Source organism: Mastomys coucha, unplaced genomic scaffold (genome assembly GCF_008632895.1).
Source record: "Mastomys coucha isolate ucsf_1 unplaced genomic scaffold, UCSF_Mcou_1 pScaffold12, whole genome shotgun sequence".
Taxonomy (NCBI): Eukaryota; Metazoa; Chordata; class Mammalia; order Rodentia; family Muridae; genus Mastomys; species Mastomys coucha.
Genome location: NW_022196894.1, coordinates 12489901 through 12514251, shown reverse-complemented (window position 1 = coordinate 12514251; position 24351 = coordinate 12489901). Strand labels below are relative to the sequence as shown.

The following is a 24351-nucleotide window of genomic DNA, read 5'->3' as shown; positions in this document are numbered from 1 at the left end:
TACCACGCTGCCACTGTTTCTGGAACCCTTGTCACTAAAGGCCACTCCACAGTCCTCACACTGAGAATGTCAAGCTGCCACAGTCCTGAGACCTTGCTACCAAAGGCCACTTTCCACTCTCCACTCAGTTCCAGGGTCCTTCATTATTTTTCTCTTTCTTTTTCTTTTTTTAGACAGGGTTTCTCTATGTAGCCCTGGTTGTCCTGGAACTTACTATACAGACCATGGCCTTGAACTCACAGCGATCTGCCTGCCTTTGTTGCCAGAGGGCTGGGAATAATGGCATATACCATTGCACATATCACTTTTATTTTGCTTTTGTTTTGTATTTTCATCCTATTCTCTGTGAGTTCCTCATTTCCTCCATCTACTCTTTTTTTTTTTTTTTAAATTCTTCTCACACACAACACATTCCCAACTCCAGTTTCCTCCCTCCAATCCTCTCAGGATCCCCCTTGTACTCTCCCTCTCATCCACTTCTCCTCAGTGTCCCTTCAGAAAAGAGCAGACCTCCCAGGGATGTCAAGCAAACAAGTCATAACAAATTATAATAAGCCTAGCCACATACCCTCCTATGGAGGGTGGATGAGCAACCCAGTAGGAGGGAAGGAATTCCAAAAGTAGACAAGAGAGTCCGAGGCACCCCCACTCCCACTGTTAGGAATCCTACAAGAACACCAAGCTACACAACCATAACGTACATGCAGAAGAACTAGTGCAGATGCATACAGGATCCCTGAGGGTTGCCTGAGTGTCTGTAGCTCCTCTGAGCCCTGCTTAGGTGATTCCATGTTCTCCTGGTGTCCTTGACTCCTGTGGCTCATATAATTCTCCATCCCCTTCTTCCACAGGGTTCTGTATTTTTAATTTCAGGTATCTATGCTTAATTCCAAAGGACTCTTTTGCATTTTCTGATCTTCTTGTTCAACAGCAATTCTCATTTCATCATTCATTCTCTGTCTCTCCTGCTTTCCTCCTCAACCTCTCTGACAGTATTGCCAACCTCTTCTGTTTTAGACAGGCTAAGGGTTTGAACTGGCAGACAGGTCCTGCTTTGCACTTTTTGTCATTCTTATTGTTCTTTCTCTACACCCACTAAAACTGATTTGTTTTTTTCATTTTTAATCTCATTCTGTCATTTCAAAGAGTTGTGGGAAAGAAACAGAGATAGTAAATTCAAGTGTGTGTGTGTGTGTGTGTGTGTGTGTGTGTGTGTGTATAAAATTTTCACCAAAGTTTGAACACTTACACTTAGAATATTAGCTTTATACATCTCCAAGTTTATTTCTCATAGATTCCTAGGATCATACAGTGTTGGAATACTTCTCAACAATGGACAAGAATGGTAAGTGTAAAAGGTCAGCTTAGTAGAAGATTGTAACTCTCTTCTAAAACACTAGCAGATCAGTCCTTGACTACCTACAGACATTTTTAAATGTTACTTGCAGTTAACATTTAAAAATCCCATAAGATAGGCCAGGTTTGGTAACATATTTCCAGCACTTAGGAGGCAAAGACAAAGAAAGAGGCAGGAGGACTTCTGTTAAGTTTGAAGCCAATTTGGTCTACAATGTGAGCTCCAGGGCAGCTAGGACTACATAGTAATATGTAAAATTAAAATAAAATCATGTAAACAAAACCAAAGCAACCCACAAAATCCCCTAAGTTAAGCAAATAAAACCCAAACATATTAAATATCATGATCTAAAGAGTTACTATGATGAGGCACAGAGGGTTGTGGCAAGAACATGTAGGAAAATAAAGCATGACACTACAGCTGTTGAGTGCTGTGAAGACAGGCTGGCAGTGTGGAGGACCAGCCTAAAAGTGATGTTGGAATAAACACTGCTAGGCACAGGACAGGCATGGATGTTCCAAAATGACATTCTGGTGAAAGTAAGTACCCTTCAAGGCTGCATCTTATAGTGTTAAGCTGAGAGATTTAGTGGCATGTGGGAATGGGAAAGATAACCAATGTCTTATTGTCTATTAACTATTAACTAGTTTTATAAAGACTGTGTCTTGTTTCTTGGATTTTATTTTCATATAGTAGCGAGACCTTCCAACCTTCCAGAAAAAAATTGGTTTTACAAAAAACCATCACAAACATAAAAACTCAACGGGCACTGGTGGTGCACGCCTTTAATCCCAGCACTTGGGAGGCAGAGGCAGGTGGATTTCTGAGTTCAAGGCCAGTCTGGTCTACAGAGTGAGTTCCAGGACAGCCAGGGCTACACAGAGAAACCCTGTCTTGAAAAAAAAAACAAAAACAAAAACAAACAAACAAACATAAAAACCCTCTGTGAGCACTAGACAAGAAAATATGTAAAGGGGATGTTCCTTACCATTTTGGGATTATCTGAAGATGACTCCATGAGCCTGGATACAGAAATATCAAGATTTTTCAACAGCTCACTGTTGATCACTTCTGAGAACAAACTGTAGAAATATTCCCCATGGGAGAAGCTAATGTTTCTTTGTGAACTGCCCAGATATTGTGTAGACAACATGGCCGAATTCAAGAGCAAACTCACAAGATGGTCACACTAAGGAAGAAAGAAAACTTTAGCAGAGAACCTATCCCCAAAAGGACCCTGAGATCATCGGTCCACAAGGAACCATCTAAAGGGGATCTGATATGTTAAGTCAGGACTTAAGTTTAAATTATATATATTTACTTTAACTTCTATTTTCTAGGTTTCACTTCATAAGATAAACTTCCTAAACTGATATTGCTTCCAACTGTCCAGAACAACACTGTTGTATTCAGAGAATAGTCTAGTATGAACATGTTGTCTGGGACAACTGAACCACAATGAGAACATCAATGAAACAAAGAAGAGGCCCTGCAATGGAAGAACTAAGAAGGGAGGATGGAATGGAACAAATACCCAGGAATGGCTGTGATATCAACCACACTAGATTATCTGAGGCCAGCTCTGCTCAACTCAAAGAGCCGTGAGGACTGTGCTGCAGTGGAGCTTGGGTGCTCCCTGACTGCCATCCAGGGTCCCTCTAACCCTGCATTCCCAGGCCAGCAGGGACAGGGAAGAAGCACGGCTGCACAGGTTAGTCAGTGGCCAATGTCCTTGCTGGAAGTCCTCTGGGAAACAAAGCTGGATAGAAACTTAAAGTTTAGGATTTTATGTTTTCTATTTTAAAAAAGTACTAAAGAAGACAGCCTTAGAGAGAAAGTCAACAAGTCAATTACAATCCATGTGCAAAGACTTTACTAACTAAAGTCACACTTTTTAGAGATGTACAAGTAAGTTGTATAAATCACTCGATAGGAAGTGTGGGATGCAGATGTTTTCCCTACCAGTCCTCCAAAAGCAAAGGCTAATTCCAGGAGTCCATTGGCCAGGTTCTTGCAGCTGGGGTCCAAAGACTGCAAGCACTGTCTTTCCTCTGCAGGTGCAATGCCTTTATAAACCAAGGACAGAAGTCTCATGCCAATGGAATGGTTCAATGCTGTAGACTAAAGGAAAAACTGAATGAAGCGCCTGGTGAGAGAGGTATTTAACACAAACCACAACATTCCTCCCTTAGTTAAGAGGTCTGTATTAGCGAACACTGATGAGTATTTCTCAATGCTTAGGACACTCTAACTCAACTCTGTTCTCTTAACCTACAGATCCCACGTTCGTCTTTCTGAGATACAGCACTAGAGCCACTGGTACCTATAGGTTATTAGAATGTCAACTGTCCTTTATTTCTCTCTCACTCTACCTTTACTTTGGTGTTCACATTTGAGACAGCTCCTACATGTTAATGTTCCGTAATTTCTACTTCAGTACATTCTGTACTTCTGTATAAAAAGTACTTTAAACAAATAATAAAAATACAATTGTGTACTACTATAATTAAATTACCAGAATAAAGCTAAAATACATGTAAAAAAAAACTGATCATGGTTACCTGAGATGGTAATATAACATGAGAGAAACCAGCTTTGTGAAGCTGTTTACAGGCTGATAAGACAGACAGCAACTTGGTCCTTTCTCGACGAGTCTCAGAGCTACACAAGTTTATGGCACAGAGCTCTTCAACACTGGCCATGAAAAAAGCAAAAGCAGTTAAGAATACCCTAAAGAATTGTTTGCACTGTTATACATTCAATAATCACTTGTCACACAAACTCAATCTACAGTCCTGGGAAACACAAAAGTAAGACCAGATAAAGGTTCCAGAACAAATCAGCCATGGAAAGCAAGTGTAGTGCTAAGCACATCTACTGTTCTCTCCTTCCTTACATACATGGAAAGAATTAGTAAAGCTCATGACTTCCAAAAAACATTAGAGATCATTTGTGTGCATCAACAGGCACACACGCGCACACACACACACAGACACACACACACACACACACACACACACTCTTGAGGACATGCTGTGTTCACGAATGTTGGAAACACTGGATGTGTAAGAACCTTAAATGACAGTAAAGGTGAATATGGCTGAGTGCCCACCTCTGTACTGTCATGTTCTCCTTCAAGTGAGTCTCCAGCATGTCTCTGTATGGGGACTTCCTAAGCGCTTTCAGCAGATTCACACAAATGGTGGGAAGATGGTTCATAACCTGGACATCGCCAATATTGAAACCTATGCTCATGGGTTCACAGAGCATTTTCACGAAGACCTTCATAAGATTTGTGTTACACAAGTCATTCTCTAGGAGCTGTAAAAATAGAAAAGATACATGGAATGAAAGTATATTGTTAATAGTAGCTCTTGGTCCAGTTTCCATCTGCGCCTCAGACCTGACCCTGTGCCCCAGCTCTCCATAACCAAATCCCTCCTGAAGAGAGCTGGTTTCCTAGGAGTGTTGACACACCTAGGAGCAGAGGTAAGAACATCACCACTGCTCAAATTCCTGTCCCAAGAGGAACCTGCCCAGAGCCATCAGGACACAGTAACCAAGGAAGAGCCAGGGACAGGATCCTTCTGGTTTCTATCTGCATCCGAGAGCTGAACCTGTGCCACAGCTCTCTATACCCAAATTCTGCCCTGAGAGATCAGTTCTCCCAGGAGTGCTAACACACAGGCTTAGAGGAGGAACAAACCACAGGCAGAGACAGCAAGACCAGCTAACACTAGAGATAATCAGATAGGGAGAGGCAAGCTTAAGAATATAAGCAACAGAAACCAAGGTTACTTGGCATCATTAGAACCCAGTTCTCCCACCACAGCAAGTCCTGAATATACCATCATACCGGAAAAGTAAGATTCAGATCTAAAATCACTTCTCATGATGGTGATAGAGGACTTTAAGAAGGACATAAATAACCCCCTTAAAGAATACAGGAGAATACAGGTAAAGAGGAAACACAAAAATCCCTTAAAGAATTACAGGAAAACACAAACAGGCGAAGGAAATTAACAATACCACCCAAGATCTAAAAACAGAAATAGAAACAATAAAGAAATCACAAAGGGAGACAACCCTGTAGATAGAAAACCTAGGAAAGAGATCACGAGTCATAGATGAAAGTAACACCAACAGAATACAAGAGATAGAAGAAAGAATCTCAGGTACAGAAGATACACCTTAGAAAACACTGATAACAACAGTCAAAGAAAATGCTAAAAACAAAAAGCTCACCGGGCGGTGGTAGCGCATGCCTTTAATCCCAGCACTTGGGAGGCAGAGGCAGGCGGATTTCTGAGTTCGAGGCCAGCCTGGTCTACAGAGTGAGTTCCAGGACAGCCAGGACTATACAGAGAAACCCTGTCTCAAAAAAACAAAAAAACAAAAAAAAACAAAAAGCTCCTAACTCAAAACATCCAGGAAATTCAGGACATCATGAGAAGACCAAACCTAAGGATAATAGGTATAGAAGAGAGTGAAGATTCCCAGCTTAAAGGGCCAGTAAATATCTTCAACAAAATTATAGAAGAAAACTTCCCTAACCTAAAGAAAAAGATGCCAATGAACATACAAGAAGCCTACAGAACTCCAAATAGACTGGACCAGAAAAGAAATTCCTCCCATCACATAATAGTCAAAACACCAAATGCACTAAACAAAGAAAAGAATACTAAAAGCAGTAAGGGAAAAAGGTCAAGTAACATATAAAGGCAGACCTATCAGAATTACACCAGACTTCTCACCAGAGACTATGAAAGCTAGAGGATTCTGGGCAGATGTCATACAGACCCTACAAGAACACAAATGCCAGCCCAGGCTACTATACCCAGCAAAACTCTCAAATACCATAGACGGAGAAAACAAGATATTCCATGACGAAACCATATTTACACAGTATCTTTCTACAAATCCAGCCCTAAAAAGGATAACAGAAAACATCAACACAGGAGGGAAACTATACCCTAGAAAAAGCAAGAAAGTAATCTTTCAAAAAGCCCAAAAGAAGATAGTCACACAAGTATAAAAATAACATCAAAAATAATGGAAGCAACAATCACCTTTCCTTAATCTCTCTTAATATCAATGGACTCAATTCTCCAATCAAAAGAAATAGATTAACAGACTAGATATCCAACATATACAAAGAACTCAAGAAGTTAGACTCCAGAGAACTAAATAACCCTATTAAAAAATGGAGAGCTGGGCAGTGGTGGTGCATGCTTTTAATCCCAGTGCTTGGGAGGCAGAAGCAGGCAGATTTCTGAGTTCAAGGCCAGCCTGGCCTACAGAGTATGTTCCAGGACAGCCAGGGCTATACAGAGAAACCTGGTCTCAAAAAAACAAAAAACAAAAAACAAAAAACAAAAAAAATAGGAGAATAGTGCTAAACAGAGAATTCTCAATTGAGGAAACACAAATGGCTGAGAAGCACCTAAAGAACCGTTCAACATCCTTTGAAATCAGGGAAATGCAAATCAAAACAAGCCTGAGATGACACCTCACACCAGTCAGAATGGCTAGGATAAAAAACTCAGGTGACAGCAGATGCTGTTGAGGATGTGGAGAAAGAGGAACACTCCTCCATTGCTGGTGGGATTTCAAGCTGGTACAACCACTCTGAACATCAGTCTGGCGGTTCCTCAGAAATTTCAACATAGTTCTACCTGAGGGCCCAGCTATACCATTTCTGGACATATACCCAGAAGATGCTCCAACATGTAATAAGGGCACATGTTCCACTATGTTCATAGCAGCCATATTTATAGTAGCCAGAAGCTGGAAACAAGCCAAATGTCCCTCAACAGAGGAATGGATAGAGAAAATGTGGTACATTTACACAATTAAAAACAATGAATTCATGAAATTCTTAGGTAAATGGATGGAACTAGAAAATATCATCCTAAGTGATACAAGCCAATCACAAAAGAACACACATAGTATGCACTCACTGATAAGTGGATATTAGGCAAAGAGCGTTGAATATCTACAATACAACTCACGGACCACACGAAACTCAAGAGGAAAGAAGACCAAAGAGTGGATGCTTCAGTCCTACTTAGAAGGGGGAATAATACCATCAAGGGAAGTAGAAGGTGGGAGGGACTTGAGAGGAAGAGAAAAGGGGGAGGGGGAAAAAGAGGGGCAGAATCAGGTATTGGAGGAGATGGAGGAAATGTACAGAGGGTCAGGAAATTGAACAGAGGTGTTTAGCAATGGATGATGGGGTACTGAGGGTAGCAACCAGAAAGTCCCAGATGCCAGGAAAGCAAGAGCCTCCCAGCACCCCACATGGATGGCATTAGCTGAAATAGCCCACAAAAGACAGGAGAACCTGTAGGGACCATATCCAGAGGTTAGGCATAGACACCCTGGTTGAGGGTTGGGGCGACCCACCCATCTCCAAAATTTTAGCCCAGAACTCCTCCAGCCGAAAGGAAATACAAGGACAAAGAGTGGAGCAGAGACTGAAGGAAAGGCCATCCAGAGACTGCCCCACCTGGGATCCAACCCACATGCAGACACCGAACCCAGGCACTACTGCAGATGCCAAGAAGTGCTTGCTGACAGAAGCCTGATACAGCTGTTTCCTTTATTTATTTATTTATTTTATTTTAGATATTTTCTTTATTTACATGCGAATTTCTCCATTCCCAGTTTCCCCTCCAAAAAACAAAGAAACAAACAAAAACAACAAAAACAAACCCCTATTGCCTCCCCTTCCCCATGCCTGCCACCCCGCCCTCTCCCACTTTCTGGCCCTGGCATTCCCCTACACTGGGGCTCAGAACCTTCACAGGGCCGAGGTCCTCTCCTCCTATTGATGATTGATTTTGCAATCCTCTACCATACACATGCTGCCTGAACAATCAGACCCCTCCATGACCAATACAGATGAGGATGCTCACAGCCAACCATCGGACTGAGCACAGGGACCCCAATGGAGGAGTTCGGGAAAGACTGAAGGAGCTGAAGGGGCCTTATCTGGCATCAGTAGGAGGAGAGGTCCTTGGTTCTGTGAAGGCCTAATGCCCCAGTGTAGAGGAATGCTAAGGCAGTGAGGTGGAGTGAGTGGGTGGAGTAACACCCTCATAGAAGCAGAGTAAGGGGAGATCGGATAGGGGGTTTGCAGAGGGGAAACCGGGAAAGGGGATAACATTTGAAATGTAAACAAATAAAATATCCAATTAAAAAACAAACAAACAACAAAACAATAGCTCTCCTTTCACAGGGTAAACAAGGTACACAAGGCTGGGAATATTCACAATACTAAGAGAGTTTGGCCGACTTTCTCAAAGGGACTGAAGAGTATAAAAATGCTTCAAACCAAATGATTCAAATTTCAATTGTTTTTTTTTTTCTTCAGAGTTGCCACAGGCCGGCCGATCTGGGCCTCCCTCAACCCGTGGGAGAAACGGGGTCCTAGTCAGGTAGACAAGATGTAGGCGAAGAATGACAAGCAGAGTCGACACAAGGGTGTGTTGAATCTGGATGTATTTGTATAAGGTGAAATTCAGGCTTAAATACCATACAGCAAGCAGGGCAGATGACAAGAGTCATGTAGGCAGGTGGGAGTTACAGCAGGGGACGCAAGACTGAGGTCAAGTGACCTCCACACCAAGGTCAGCAGGGTCTGGTAGCTAGGTATGAAGCAGGAGGAAGAGGAGTGGAGCCCTCCCTGTTGAGGCATTTTGATATTCCTATGCTATTTCTATGGTCTTGCTGGAGGCAATGACTAGGAGGTTTTAATCTAACACTTCTAGTTAATGTCCTTGGGTGGAAGCCCTTCATTACTCTCTAGTATGTAAAACATTTCTAAATATTATGAACTATCTATTGCCCTCAGGAATGTGGTTGACCTCAGTTGCTAGCTGTGGCAAGGCAGATTCCTTGAGAGAAATTACAAGCTATGGACAGCTTAGTGTTAAACTAGGATAGGTTGGTAACATTGTGTTGGCCAGGAAACAATGTCCAATCTTAGCCATTTACGAATCATTTCTTGGGGTACCTTTATGCCTAATTATGAGGGTGTGTTGACGATTGGAAAGACTGATCTGGAACACGTCTGAGTTAAGAGATACCAGCGACTGTCCGAATATCCAGGAGGCACAGAACTCCTTTTGGATTCTTATTGCCTCTTATCCTTAATCAGGATTTTATCCCTGATATTTTGCATGTGACTGGAGTAGACGAGTGTACATGGCACAGAGTATCTAGATAGACTCTGTCAAATAAGTATCACCTCTCTGAAAAGGTAAAAACGCAAAATTCTCCAAAACCTAAAATATTTTGATATGTATAAATTTGAGATTTTTGACTTTCACATTAGGAAGGTTTAACATTTATTTTCAAAACCAGATTATACATTGTGGTTAACTATAGTTAACAGCAATACATACTTGGAAGCTGCTAAGACTACACTTAACACATTCTCACATGTGGGGTAATGTATGAGAGAATAAGATGCAAATGGGTTTGATTTAACCACAAATATACATGGATCAAAATATCATGGTGTATGCCATAAATACATATGAAATTTACTTATCAATTACAGTGAATAAGGATAATTTCCTGCAATAGAAAGTCTCAGAGGAACCAAGGCCACTTCCAATAAATTATTAGCAAATATCAATAATACAGAGTAATGGGTTTCATTATGATAATATCATTTATGCATTCACACATTTTGACGATGCTGAATTCCCCATTACTCTATCATGTCCCCTCTTGCCTGCCCTCTTCTTCCTCTCTGAAAGTGCCTCACCCTCTACTTTCACGTCCTCTGTAGTTCACACATGTTGAACGCTTTTGGTGCCACTTCTAGGACTATGGTGTCTGTCACTGGGCTCAGACTAGGAAGTAGGCTCAGATAAGAGTATGAGAAACAGGGGCCATGGGGGTCTGTCACTGCCTTACTGAACTACTATTGTGTGTGACCTCCTTGTTTCCTACCTCACTTGATTACTTCGTCTTTGATCTTAGAACTGACCATGTTTTTTGGATATAACTAGAATGATATAAGTGCAGGCTGGAGAGAAATAAAGCTGCTTCAGCCTCAGTATAGGGTGGAGTCATGTTATAATTTCGTCTGTTTTTCTTTTTCAATCCTCATTCCCTCCCTTGAGACCCTGTTGACTGACTAAGCTGGCTTGGTCACATACATGACAGGAAATGTGATACTTGACTGGGTCTGGTTGACCAGTTCATATGGTCTCTACTTTCATTTATTCTCCAGTAAATTACGTTTCATTATTCATTATGGCTGGAGAATAGTACACCATTATGCATATAAACACAAACATTCATTATCCATTCATCCATTAGTGGCACCTGGTTGATTCCCTAACTTGCTATCATGAATACAAGGATAGCCAGGCACAGACCTTTAATCATAGGGAGGCAGAGGCAGGTGACTCTGTGAATTCCAGACCACCCTGGTTTACATAGTAAGTCCCAGCCAGCCATGAATAATACAATTTCTGCTTGTCTCGAAAATAACCAAACAAGCAAACGAATGAGAAAGGAACATGAAGGCATCTCTATGCTGATGTTGACTCCTTTGGTATATGACCAGAATAGTGTGCCTGAGTCATATACAGTGATTCGACTTTTAATTTTTGAAGATTATTGATTTCCACAGTGGCTGGACTAATTTTTGATCCTGCTTTTTGTGAAATTACAGTATTAGGCATGGAATCCATGGTATACACATGGCGAGCAAGCACTTTCTCACTGAACAACACTCTCAGGCCCAGCTCCCCAGAGCAGCACTTGCCTTGCTTTGCTTTGCAATTGTCACCAGTATTTGTTTCTATTTTATTTCTTGCTAATAAATATTTGAACTGGCCTAAGACGGGATCTCAATGTAATTTTGATGTTTTTTTTAAAGATTTTATTTTATTTATGTGTATGAGTACACTATAGCTGTACAGATGGCCATGAGCAATCAAGTGTGGGGCTGCTGGGAACTGAACTCAAGACCTCTGCCAGCCCTGCTCTCTCCAGCCCTGCTCCCTCCAGCCCCACCCACTCTGGCCCCACTTGCTCCTGCATAATTCACTGTAGCTGTCTTCAGACACACCAGAAGAGGGCGTCAGATCTCATTATGGGTAGTTGTGAGCTACCATGTAGTTAGTTGCTGGGATCCGAACTCAGGACCTTTAGAAGAGCAGTCAGTGCTCTTACCCACTGAGCCATCTCACCAGTCCCCAATTTTGATGTTTCTAACCATAAACTTCTTTTGATTGCTACTTGATAACTGTAGTTTTGAATCGTAATGTAAATATTACAGGATAAGAACCTCTGATCTTAACGAAACTTAAAACATTTTTCATTATAAAGTACCAATCTCCAATTAACAGAACAGGAGGTGAGACCCTACCTTGCAATCTTCTGGAGAGGCGATGAGCAGGTTTGTGGTAAATTCCATAATCCGGACTAAGACTGTGCATTTGCTGTAATTGTATTTCTCTTCCTCTTGGAGGCTGGGAGGGCCAGTCACCCCAGTGCCAAAGCATTGTTCTATTGCTCTGGCATCACATGTTGCTATGCTTTTTAAAAAGAAAGTTACTGACTTCAAAAGTGAAGACTGTACTTCAGTACCTAAAAATAATAGCAGCAAAATGTTAGTATGCCTTTCTTTCTAACTCTACTAAAACTAATATGCAGTGCCTTTTTGAAATACAAGTGATAATATACACTTAACAACAAATTAAAGAACATTTCAAAGAAAAAATGTTCAAGAAAAGATGAACAAACAGCAGCCATTTCTTCTTAGCTTCTTAGTTCAAATTTTGAACTAAATTATAATCGAAATAGAATTCAATTTCAGATATAGTAAAAATGTCTACACATGGCCAGGTTATGTACTTATATATTCACCCTGCCCCTGGGCTATATCCCCAGTCCTATTGCTATGGTTTGAACATGTGCTCCCACCTGCTATAGCTATTATGGGAGTTGTGCAGCTTCTAAAAAGATAAGAATAGTTAGAAGACACAGGTCCCTGGTGCTCTGTCTTTGTGCAGTGTCTTTGTGTTCTGGGACTCTCTTACTTTTAGTCAATCATGAAGTGATCTGCCACATCTTCCTGTCACCATGACTTACACAGAGCCAGGCTTTGATGGAAGGAGCTCAAACAATGAGCCAAAACAATAAATACATACATATGTTAATCTCTAACATACTTTAAAACTCTATGGTTTGATCTAACACTAAAGTTTTAATCTAACACAATACTATGTCAAAATAGCAAATAATGTTCATGTTACCTTAGAACCAGTAAACCAGCCCCCAATTAAATGTCCTTTATAAAAGTTGTCTTGCTCATTCATAGTGTTTCTTTACAGCAATGGAAAGGCTAACTAAGACATCTACTTCCATCATTTCAATCCACTGATTGTATTTTCAGACTTCACTAATGATTTATTAGTATCCTATTTGAGGTCTTTGAACATACTCATAACAGCTATTGTGAAATCCTAGACTTCTGCTTCATCTAGATTACATCTCTCAAGGCCTACTATATAGGGTTATTGGGTTCTAGTGGAGGTACATTATCTTGGGTGTCAATAACTGTGCATTCACACTGGTGTCTTGGTTTCTGGGTTGGGGATGACTGTTGATTACAGGTGTTGATAATCTAGAACTGTCTTTTTTTGGGTGGCTCTCCAGTTCCTCAGTTTGTCTTCTCTGGATCTTGGACATGTGTAGTGCCTATGGGCTGCCAAGTAAGGAGTGTTCAGGAGTCTTTTCCTGGTGTGGACACTGGGCATGCCATATAGATCGTGACATTGGGGACTTAGACAAAGGATTAGCTATGTGGTAGAAGGGAGAGTGCTGAAAGGGGCTACAGGAAGGAGGATCAACTGTCTCTAATGAGTGGAGTCGGAGAGGGAGGTATAGTGGTTTGAAAAGGAATGGCCTCCATAAATTCATGTATGTGAATGCTTGCCCCAAAAGGAGTGGCACTATTTGGAAGTGTGGTCTCTTGTAAGAAGTGTGTCACTGTGGGGACAGGCTTTGAAGTCTCAGAAGCTCAATTCAATCTTCCTCTTGTTGCCTGCTGATCAAAATACAAAACTCACTGGGCAGTGGTGGCGCATGCCTTTAATCCCAGCACTCGAGAGGCAGAGGCAGGCAGATTTCTGGGTTCAAGGCCAGCCTGGACTACAGAGTGTATTCCAGGACAGCCAGGGTTACACAGAGAAACCCTGTCTTAAAAAAAAAAGACATAAAACTTACTATTCATAAAACCCACGGCTCCTTTTCTAATGCCATGTCTACTTGCAGGCTACCATGCTTCCTGCCATGATGGTAATGGACTAAACCTATAAAACTAACCCACCCCCCATGAAATGCTTTCTTGTCTAAGAGTTGCCATGCTCATGGTGTCTCTTTATAGCAATAAAAACCTAAGACAGACCCTTGCAAGAGGTCTGTTGCAGGGCTGTGGGTGAGACTGAGGAATTTGAAATGCAGGATAGGAGAGAGAGTAAAGACTGCCCACCTGATTTCCAGGCCAGTATGGGCTCCCAGGTAGAGAGTGCCTCTATACTGACAGCTGTTATAGAGGGGCAGAGCAGAAGAGAAAGACTAGGTCTGCAGAGAGAGCGTTGGAATCCACAAGGAATGGAGGTAGAGGTTGGAAGGAGGCACATGCAGGGCTGGGGATCACAGTGGGGAATTTGCAATGGTGGACAGAAAGGCCTTTGTAAAGTTCTTAAACATAATTCACAATTGCTATTTTGAAGTCCCTGACTTGTGCTTGAGCAAAATTGGATTTTTCAGGGTTTACTCCAATAAAGTTGCTGGTGTTTAAGGGAGACATGTTGTCTTGGCTGTTTATGTCTATATTCTTGCACTGGGACACAGGCATCTAGAAGTATAATGTTTGAAGTGTTTCTTAGTGTAAAGATCTTATTTTCTCTTTGTTGGAAAAGTGCTCTGTTTCTGTTTCTTGGTTGCCCACTCTGAATCCTCAGCCCTGGTAGATTATTGCTGTGGGCTAATGCGTGACCCAAAGAAATAGAGAAAGGCTAGGAAGAAACACAGCAAGAGGCAGTGAGAAAGTGCTAAGGTGACCCTGGGTCTGAAAATAGAGGTAGAATCCCCAGGGAACGAAAATGAGAGAGAAGGAGCTCGTGCAGATAGGCTATAGCAGGACTAAGGAATTCTGGAGAGAATCAACAATTACATTCTTAAATATTAAAACAGCCTTCAATACAACTCACTGCCCTATTTCATCACTAAAAATTTGTTAAGTGTATGTGTGTGGGGGGGTGCTAAATTAATCAGTTATGGAACTATTTATTCAAACAAATATTTCTTAGTAGAGTAAAACACTACATACCATTTTACTCAGAAACAAACTGTATCACATGGAGGTAGCATGGAATGTTACTGGGATACAGGGGAGCCTTTAGAAAGAGTTGTGTTGGTAGAAACAAGTACAGTTACTGGAGGTGTATAATTTAGGGGATACTGAGACTAGGGTACCTGTGTCTCACCCACTTAGCTTTCTCTATTCCAGCGAAAACACAAGCCCAAAACAACAAAGCCAGTCATGGATTGAATCCCCCAAGCCTGTGAGCCAGAATCAACCTTATATCTTAAGCTAATTATATGCCTTGGCTTTTTTGTCACAACCGTGGAAAACTAGTTAACACAAAAGAGAATGTAAATAAAAGAGCCTGAGATGTATTTCAGCGGTAGAAAATCCAGACGAAGTTCTTTTACACAGCACTAAGTACTAGTGTATCTGCTATCAATTTGTTAGTAATATTTTTATTTTAATTTGTTTTCTACATAGGTCTCACCATGTAGCATTGGCTGCCCTGGTACACTCTCTGTAGATAAGGCTGGCTTAGAACTCACAGCCTCTGTCTCTGAGTACTTGTTATTATAGCATGCAGTGTACAGTTCACATTGAATAAACTGAGCAGAATCGGGCAAGGCTATCTTAGAGTTAATTTTACCTACCCAAGACCTCTTGCACTTGCACAGTCTTCTCCTCAATAAATGTGTTGTAGCACTCCAGTGCTGCAAGGAGGAGGTCCAGCCACTGTAGCACTCCTCGAAGGCTGATTGGTTCTTGTAAGGGTGAGAGGTCTGGCTGAGCAAAAATGCCTGCTGGCTGATCATGGTTGCTTGCTCCTCCTTCAAATACTTTTATGAGAAAAGAAGTATCTTTCATTTTTATATGGTCTTTCAACCATAAAGAAGGGGATTTGTTGCCTAAGAGAAAAAAATTAAAACATATTCATTCGTGTATATATAATAGGTAAACACTCAAAAATTAAACCTCTTTAATCTCTGAACCTAGTTAAAACTGAAAATGACACAGGATGATCTTTTTACTATTCCTTTTTTTTTTTTTAATTGTTTTTACTTCTAACAAGTTATTTCCACTAAGGCCACTCTTTTCAGTTCCTAAAGAGTATAAACACATCATCTGGAATAGCAACAGACTCATACTCTGGCCCCTGCAATTTTCTTTTCAAGTTACAAAACAGCACTGAGATTTTGGGGCTTTGAAGTTGGTTATGTTGCTCACATATCTGAGGACCCGACCTCTCTACATCTCAGTCTCCTCATCTCAAAACGTCTCAGAAACAATCACACACCTACCTCCTAGGTTGTTACAAAGATTACAGATCCTAATGTTTGAAGATACCCAAGCTGGCCTTGAACTAGTGGGTACAAGTGATCTCTCTGCCTCAGCTTCTCAAGCTGCATGTTAAGTTTGTTTATTAAGTTAGTCAAAAGTCTTGCTTTAAAATTTGTTTTCTTTTGATATTGTATTTTTTTTCAATCAAAAAAGGGGAAAATTTCATTTTGCATGTTATAAAATCAGAAGTGTTAAATTATCTCACTGATTTTCTTAGATAAGAAACCGAAACAGAATGTGTGTCTGATGAATTAAGAGGACATTTTTTTATAAAAAAGAGGAATAATCCATTATTTTCACTAAGTAAAGAAAACTGTAATCATGAGGAGAAAAACAATATGGTATTTAAAATCTACAGCAGGTGACAAGAAAGACAGAAAAGCAATTATCAAAAGGAAAGGCAGATCTACTGACAAAATAAGATATGGGAACCTTATCAGGTGCTGTGCTGAATACTGTATGTCAACTTGCCACAAGCTAGAGTTATTTAAAAGGAAAGTACATCAACTGAGAAGATGTCTCTGAACACTGGTGTGATGCATACGTGTCATACCAGCACTCTGGATGATGAGGCAGGAGGACTGTGAGTTCAAGGCAGAAGGAATCTGAGTTATAAAGCAAATGAGAGAGAGACAATGAAGGAGAGGAAGCAAGGGGGTAGAAGAAGTGGAAGAGAAGAGAAAGGAAGGGTTTGTTATTTGTAGTATTCATTTATACAGAATCATAATGTTTTTAATTGTCTCCATCTACAAACTGCAAAGACAAAGCCAATTAATGCTGGCAGAATGTTCAGAATCAAGATACTGGGCAAAGAAAGTAACATAGCAGGTAAGAAAGGGTACATGCTACACAAGCCTGCCAATCTGAACTTGACCTGCGAAATTCATCCAAAGATGAAAGGTTTCAAAGTTGTATTCCACACATCCACTGCCAAAAAGGTACTAATCCCTTCCCCACTTTAATGATCTTTTAATTAAAAAAGAAAGAAAGAGAGGACATACCTGGCAATAAAGGAACAAATTTATAAAAGAGTTCTATGGACTTGTGTCGACATTCTGTCTGGGGCCTTCCACAGTGATTCAAAAGCCACTCGACCAGATCCAATAAACATAATGATTTCGAAGGTGAAAATCCCCTACACAAAAGAGCATGTTGTCATCACATACTATCCAACATTCAGTGCCTACGTAGCCAAGAATGTGAACCTGAAACTCAATTCTACCAAACTGACAATGTAAAAGGTATGACATTTTTAATGTATTAATATTTGGATGTAATTACGGTATCACAGGTTAACTCACAGAGATTTGCCTGCCTCTGCTTCTCTGCTGCTAAGATTATAGGTGTTTGCCACCATGCCCAGCTTCAATATAGTTTCAACATCAAACATATATATATATGTTATATATATATATAAATATATAAACATATATATAAATATAAACATATATATATGTCTGTGTGTATATATGTATAAGCATGAATACACACACACACACACACATATTTGCATGGGGAAAGAACTCAGGACCTTGTACTGCTACTCAAATGTTTAGGCCCTCTTTTCTTCCTTCCTTTCTTTCTTTCTTCCTTTCTTTTTAACTTTCATTGGTACTTTGTAAATTTCACATCATGTACCCCAATCTCACTCATCTCCCTCTACCTGCCCCAAAGATTAAAAAAAAAAATCTTATTGAGGAAACTATAGTGTGTCCTACAGTCTACCTTTTTTTCCCCACTTCTTTGCTTGCAAATGTTCATTGCCATGATGGTTTGACAAGAGGCCTTTGGCTTCTGTTACTCTATCAATTTTGGGACTCCTCTCAAATGTCCTGTTATTGCCCTGAGTCATGGAGATGTTATAGTTTTGAATCTATAGGACTGGACTCTCCAAGTACTCCAGCAGTTCACTGATGGGATAGATGTTGACGAGGGTCAAGTCAAAGTCTTAGGTCTGTGCCTGAGAGGTATAGGAGATGGTCAACCTGCTAGCTCTCCTGTTCTTATGCCCTTGGGGTCAGCACACCAGAAACCCCTACAACTAGGGCCAATTCTACCCCATTTCCCAGGTAAAGGTACAGGGTCCTCTCTCCAGTGTGCTGCATCAAGTGAGCAACATCGTAAGTTCTGACACTCTAATATCCCTGGTCCAGCTCTCTTGTCTGCCATAGATGATGTGAGAGGAGAGGAGGGCATCTTCCTTGTACTCGCTACTGCACAGTAGACAAGAAGCAGGGTTGGCCTTCCTGTTTTCATGACCCCAGAGGTCCTACTTCCTTTTAATATGGGAAAAAAAAAATCTCAAATATGCTTAACAGAATTATGTATTTCCTTGTTTCCATTCCAATGTGCCCTTTAAACAAAAACAAAGAAAAACCCACAGTTATAATATGTAAAGCAGTGCTCCTTAAAAGCTCAAGGTTGTGAGATATAAGTCTAAGTTCTCTAATCCTACCCCAGCCCATACTCAGATATCTTATAGAGGAAGCCTGTACAACAACTGGTATTTTAACTAGACTTCCAGTTAATTTTAATAAATACTAATTATCAATAACCAACTTTGTAAAGGGACATTAGAAATTAGATTCAATTGTATTAGTTTGCTTTTGTTGTTTCTTGACAGTCTCATGGAGCTGAGGCTGGGCATAAACTCTTGATTTCTTACCTCCACCTCCCAAGTGCTGGGTTTGTAGGCATAAGCAGGCAATGATGGCACATGTCTTTAATTCCAGCACTCAGGAGGTAGAGGCAGGTGGATCTTTCTAAGTTTGAGGCCAGCCTGGTCTACAGAGCAAATTCCAGGACAGCCAATGCTACACAAAAAAACCCTGTCTCGAAAAACCAAAAAGGAAACAGACAAACGAACAAACAAATTAATCTCTATTCAGCATCACTCGACCCCTGAGCCACACAAAGTCCTGAGTCATAGTGAACAGAATATACTTTGACGTCAGACAGACTGAGTTCATCTCTGCATTTTCCTTAGACACTTTCATGAGCTTGAACAAGGTGCTAAATCTTCAAAGAACACGTTAAATCATCTTAAATCTAAATATGCATTTTATCTTTTAGGTGACTTATCTTACTGAATATGACATTCCCTAAAGATTTCCTAGAAATGCTCATAGCAAGTTCCCAATGGTCAGGCTGTTTAAATAGTAACTAAATAGATCTCTAGCTTAAGTAGGACTTGTTAAATTGAATTCCTGACTAGACAGCTCTGCACAAACACTGCACAGTGTTTTACAATCTTTGATTGAATGTGACACTCAGTTCTTACCCTTACAAAATTTATTGTGTAACAGTTCATAAATATTCTAATTAAATAATTGCTTACCAAACTTGTAACTGGTAAAATGCAATGTCCAAAACTTACTGTCAATATGGATATCTATCCAAACCATAATCAAATATTATCATCCTGAAACCATGTACTTTCAAACTTAAAAGTTTTAAGTTTTGTTAGGAAACTGACAGTTGATACCATACTTTTACACATTTCTTCTTTACAAAGATAATCCTTTATATCCTACATATTCATCTTCAACATCCATCAGATGGGAATTAGCTTTGTGTTGGGTTAAAGAAAAGAATAGAAACAGTATCACCTACTGTGGCAAACGTCGTTTTTTTGGTTTGTTTAAAGAAACATGCTTCTTTTCAATGATGTGTCTTAGGTGATCAATGGCATCACAGCACTGCTGAATTGTACCTGTATTTGTATCCAGTACAAAAAAAAAAAAATCATAGAAAACATATATCAGGGCCAGGCAGTGGTGGTGCATGCCTTTAATCCCAGCACTAGGGAGGCAGAGGCAGGTGGATTTCTGAATTCGAGGCCAGCCTGGTCTACAGAGTGAGTTCCAGGACAACCAGGACTATACAGAGAAACCCTGTCTCAAGAAACCAACAACAACAACAAATATATATATATATATCAGATTATCACTAACAGTAATATTATAAATCTCTTGATGTAATTTTGTGATTACAGAATTTTACTATAGATTTAGTATTTCTTCATCTCAAAATATGAAATTAAAATAAATGACTTACATTTCAAATCCTAAAATAAAACCCAAACAAATGACTAAATGAATGCATGATAACATGCATGTATGCTGTGAATTTAAATTTGGCCTAGTGCTTGTATGATGTTAACTGGGTTCCCAAAATGACTCTAGAATCCATATGTAAGATGCAGAGGGTTTCTGCCCCCAGTTGGTTCTTATTAATCAATAAACTTGATGGCGGCCAATGGCTAGGCAGGGAGACAAAGGTGGGACTTTAAGATTCACGGGAAAGAGGACCAAGAGAAGAAGCATGATTTAGAACCACCATGCTGGGAAAGCAGTAAGGTCCAGATATGAGAGGTGAAGAAAAGAATGCATATCAATCATGAGCCAGAGACCCCACTGGGACTAGAGCAACAAAGATGGAATATAGATGTTAGTAAGTAATGACTCAGCAGTACCACAGGGGAGGTGTTAGCCACAGTTTGGGAGTGGCCCAACCATTGAGTTGATTAAGGCATATTAAATACAGGGCTTGTGTGTATGTGTGTATGTGTGTGTGTCTTTCATTTGGGGATCCAGAACACTGAGGCGGGTAGAGAGGAACTCTCAATGCCACACCAGGGCGATTTGAGTAGAGGTTAATCACCTACTGCAACACATGTAGATTATATGCATACACCCCAAACAGAGTATCACATCTAAATAGAAAGTACGTGACCACCAGCCTCACATGACAGACTAGGTGGAAAGAAACCTGCAGGGTAGCATAGCCCAATATGGGCCAGAGCTAGTGCATGTACATCAATTCAAAGCCACTCCTTCTGGGTTGTGAATTCCTTGGCTTCTCTCTTTCCCCTGTAGGATAAACTATAGTATAGTTTGATATATAACCACTATAGAAAAGGGTGGAATTAAGGACATACCACCCAGGATTCACCAACCAGGACTCTTCATGGCTGCTGAGTACTAGGCAGATTCTTGGAGGATGAAGACACAGAAAACTTTTTACAAAATCAATTTGAGACATTGAGTATGCGAAACAATGTACTGTCCCTTCATATTTATCAGATCTGCTAAGAGGAATATGAAAAGAAGGAAAATACCATGTCATAAAAGGATCATGTGAGCCTGGATGCTGAGTGGAAAGTAAAAAGGCAAACATTTTCAGTATGTAGACAGAACACTAGAAAGACACCTACCTAAGGATTTCTCATCTGCATGTGCCAAGGCCAGACTTTCCATATATGTCACTAAGGCTTCAAACACAAACTGTTCCACAAGGGATCCTTCTTCCCTGCGAAATAAGAAAACCTCACCTAAGAAAACAATACATAGGAAAAGACAAAGAACAAAAATAAGGAATGCACACAATTTTTATTTTTATTTTTTTAGCCAGAGTCTTGCTCAATAATCCAGGATGAGCTGGAACTCAATACCTGTATACACGGGCATTAACTAAAAAGAAAGAGTCATCCACTTGTTGGAAAAGTTCATTTTCCTAGAAATTAAGAATAACAAATCAAACATAAGGTCATGTAAGATATGAATGAATTATGAATATTTTTACCCACAGTAAATTCTCAATATAAAGGATAACTTTTAGCCTGTCTTTCTATGAAACAAACAGAAATCAAGATCTGAATAAGTAAACTATAGTATCAGACCATGAATTTTAAATTATTACATATAGGATCAAATATATATTAATTAATCAAAATATAAACCATTACAAATAGCATATTGTTTATTCCTATCATCACAAAAATACATGCTTCAGGAGACAATAAACTTTTTATTTTTATTTTTTTTTTTTTTTGGTTTTCTGAGACAAGGTTTCTCTGTGTAGCCCTGGCTTCCCTGGAACTCACTCTGTAGACCAGGCTGGCCTCAAACTCAGAAATCCTCCTGCCTCTGCCTCCCAAGTGATGGGAATAAAGGCGTGCGCCACTACCGCCCAGCAATAAACTCTTGAAAATATTTTATATATACTGATTGTGGAAACTTTCTTTGTAAAAGTTGTCAAGATGCTTGAAGTGCTAATCAGTTGGTGAGCTGTGCAGTAATTGTACTGGACGAGGCAGAATGTTGTAACTGAACTGCTCAATGTTAGAAATCATGGCCATATGATGTGCAGTAGGATACTATGGAAAAGAACTAGGCTCTTTATGCTAATTAGTGCCAGCAGTAGGTCTTGCAGTTTTCAGTACATCTTATCAACTTGCTAAACATACTTATGAGATAAAATAGTTTTGTTAATGTGGGACTGTGAAAGGTAGCCTTGTTCCTCATAGAGCTAAGGTTCAAACCCAGATGATCCTGAAGGGATGGTAGACGGTTTGCCTGTTCCCAGGCACAAGGCTGCAGCCCTCCATAGATTTGTGGCCATCAGTCATGTAAGGGCAATACCCCAAGCCCCTCCACATGTAGAGGATATGACCATGGGTCATGTAGGCTCAAGACAGATCTCCATTTTAATGAGGTACCTAAAGGCTTGGAGACTTAGCCACTAAGCCCTCCTTCCCAGACACTCCTCCCTACGAAAGGTACTTAACCCCGGGGAAGTGGGGAATGGTTTCACTCATCCAATTTCTGCCACGACAATAAATGTCTTAAAACCATGGACTGCTTCTTTTCATCAGTATCCAATGTGGGAAGCCATGGAGAAGGCCTTTGCCTATAGAGCTACTGTCTAATCTCCTATAGGCCTCTCTGCGCTCCCAGCCAGTGCAGCAGTCAAGCCAAAGACTCTCACCATAGGACCAGATGGAGCCCCCCACTCCTCTCCCCCATGGCCCCAGGCTAGATCCAGCCCAGAGGGCCCCAGTCCATTTTCAGCTCTTCTGCAGCTCCCAGAGGTGCCTGGATGTCTGAGGGCCTGAGAACCAGAAGGCCCTGGCCTTGGTGCAGGCCCAAGGACCTCTGAGTCAGCTCCAGCTGTGCTGTGCTTCAGGCTGTGCTTTCCCACGCCCAGAACGGTGTCCCGTGGCTTCCCTACAGCCCAACGCCCACCCACAATGGTGTGGGGTAAGCGCAGTTAAAATGGAGTAAAATGCAGTCAAATGTGGTTAACTTCCTGCATCCTGCCTCCCTGAGCAACCCCTGTTGCAGAGCAGATGCGGGATTCCACAACACTACATGTTAGGACACAGAAATCTATAGTGCAGTTCTCATCCTGTGAGCTGCAACCCTTTGGGAGTCAAATATCAGATATCCTGCATATCAGATATTTACATTATGATTCATAACAGTAGCAAAATTATACTAATGAAATAGCAATGAAATAATTTTGGGCATCGGTATTAAAACTGTATGAGGAACTGTATTAAAAGGTCACAGGATTAAGAAGGTTGAGAAGCACTGCTGTAGAGGATCAAGCTAGCACCAAACAACCCAACAACAACCATAACCTGTTTAGGTGGTAGCTTGGCATTGGGAGCAATCTGGGTTTCATACTGAGGAGATGATCATCAATGGATGCTGTACACAATCCACTTTTTCTGTATGTCACAGTCCAAGTTCATTGTTGAATAGAACAAGAACAGTTTTTCTTTTTAATTCGTCAGCTCAAGAGTCTTTACCGAACTGCTTCAAGGCCAAATGGCTACTGAATGGCCCAGGCTGAGTTCTCTGGCAGCTTCGCCTGCACTGAGCAGTAAGAGGCTCAGCTTCAGTCACCGTTCTCATTCGGTGACTGTGAACTTCCTAAGGCCAGGCCACTAAATTCTCTTCAAGGCTGTCTGTTGTACCTTTTGGGGAACATTTGAACCACCACTGCACTGTACTGCACATTCATTACCAGGTCCTGAGCCAAACGTGCTATGTGTGCCTCAAGTTGTCTTTTCTGCTTTACAACCCACTTTTACCTCAAATGCTTTTTGTGCAACATCATTTCTAGTATAAAATAAATGTGAAATAAAAAACAAGAATAAGTCATTAGTCAAATAACAAGGTGAAAAATGCATATTACAATGATGTAAACCAAAGGCCAGAAAGGCACTCAGCAAGAAAAGGTGCTGGCTGTCAGACCTGATGATCTAAGTTTAGGCTCAGGGACTCATACAGTGGAACGAAAAATCAGCTTCTCAGATTGTCATCTGACTTCAACACATATACAAACCTAAATGCAAGCGCACACACATATACACACAAAGCAAACTAAATAAAATATTAAAGGAAGGTGTGGTAGAACATGCCTTTAATCACAGTGAAAGAGTTAAATTTAAGACTTGTGCTAATCCCAGCACTTGGGAGGCAGAGGCAGGCGGATTTCTGAGTTCGAGGCCAGCCTGGTCTACAGA

General features: G+C 40.7%; 1 protein-coding gene across 1 annotated transcript in view; it reads right to left on the bottom strand.

Moving 5' to 3' along the window:
• Prkdc (protein kinase, DNA-activated, catalytic subunit) overlaps nucleotides 1–24351 on the bottom strand; it is a 204043-nt gene that overhangs the window by 120102 nt on the left and 59590 nt on the right. Inside the window, exons 28-36 of the mRNA XM_031363186.1 lie at nucleotides 21253–21347; nucleotides 19650–19749; nucleotides 17039–17172; nucleotides 15350–15604; nucleotides 11751–11971; nucleotides 4470–4678; nucleotides 3919–4051; nucleotides 3320–3478; nucleotides 2346–2546 (exon numbers count right to left, since the gene is read on the bottom strand). Coding sequence (XP_031219046.1) covers nucleotides 2346–2546; nucleotides 3320–3478; nucleotides 3919–4051; nucleotides 4470–4678; nucleotides 11751–11971; nucleotides 15350–15604; nucleotides 17039–17172; nucleotides 19650–19749; nucleotides 21253–21347 — 1507 coding nt within the window. The remainder of the gene's footprint in view (nucleotides 1–2345; nucleotides 2547–3319; nucleotides 3479–3918; nucleotides 4052–4469; nucleotides 4679–11750; nucleotides 11972–15349; nucleotides 15605–17038; nucleotides 17173–19649; nucleotides 19750–21252; nucleotides 21348–24351) is intronic.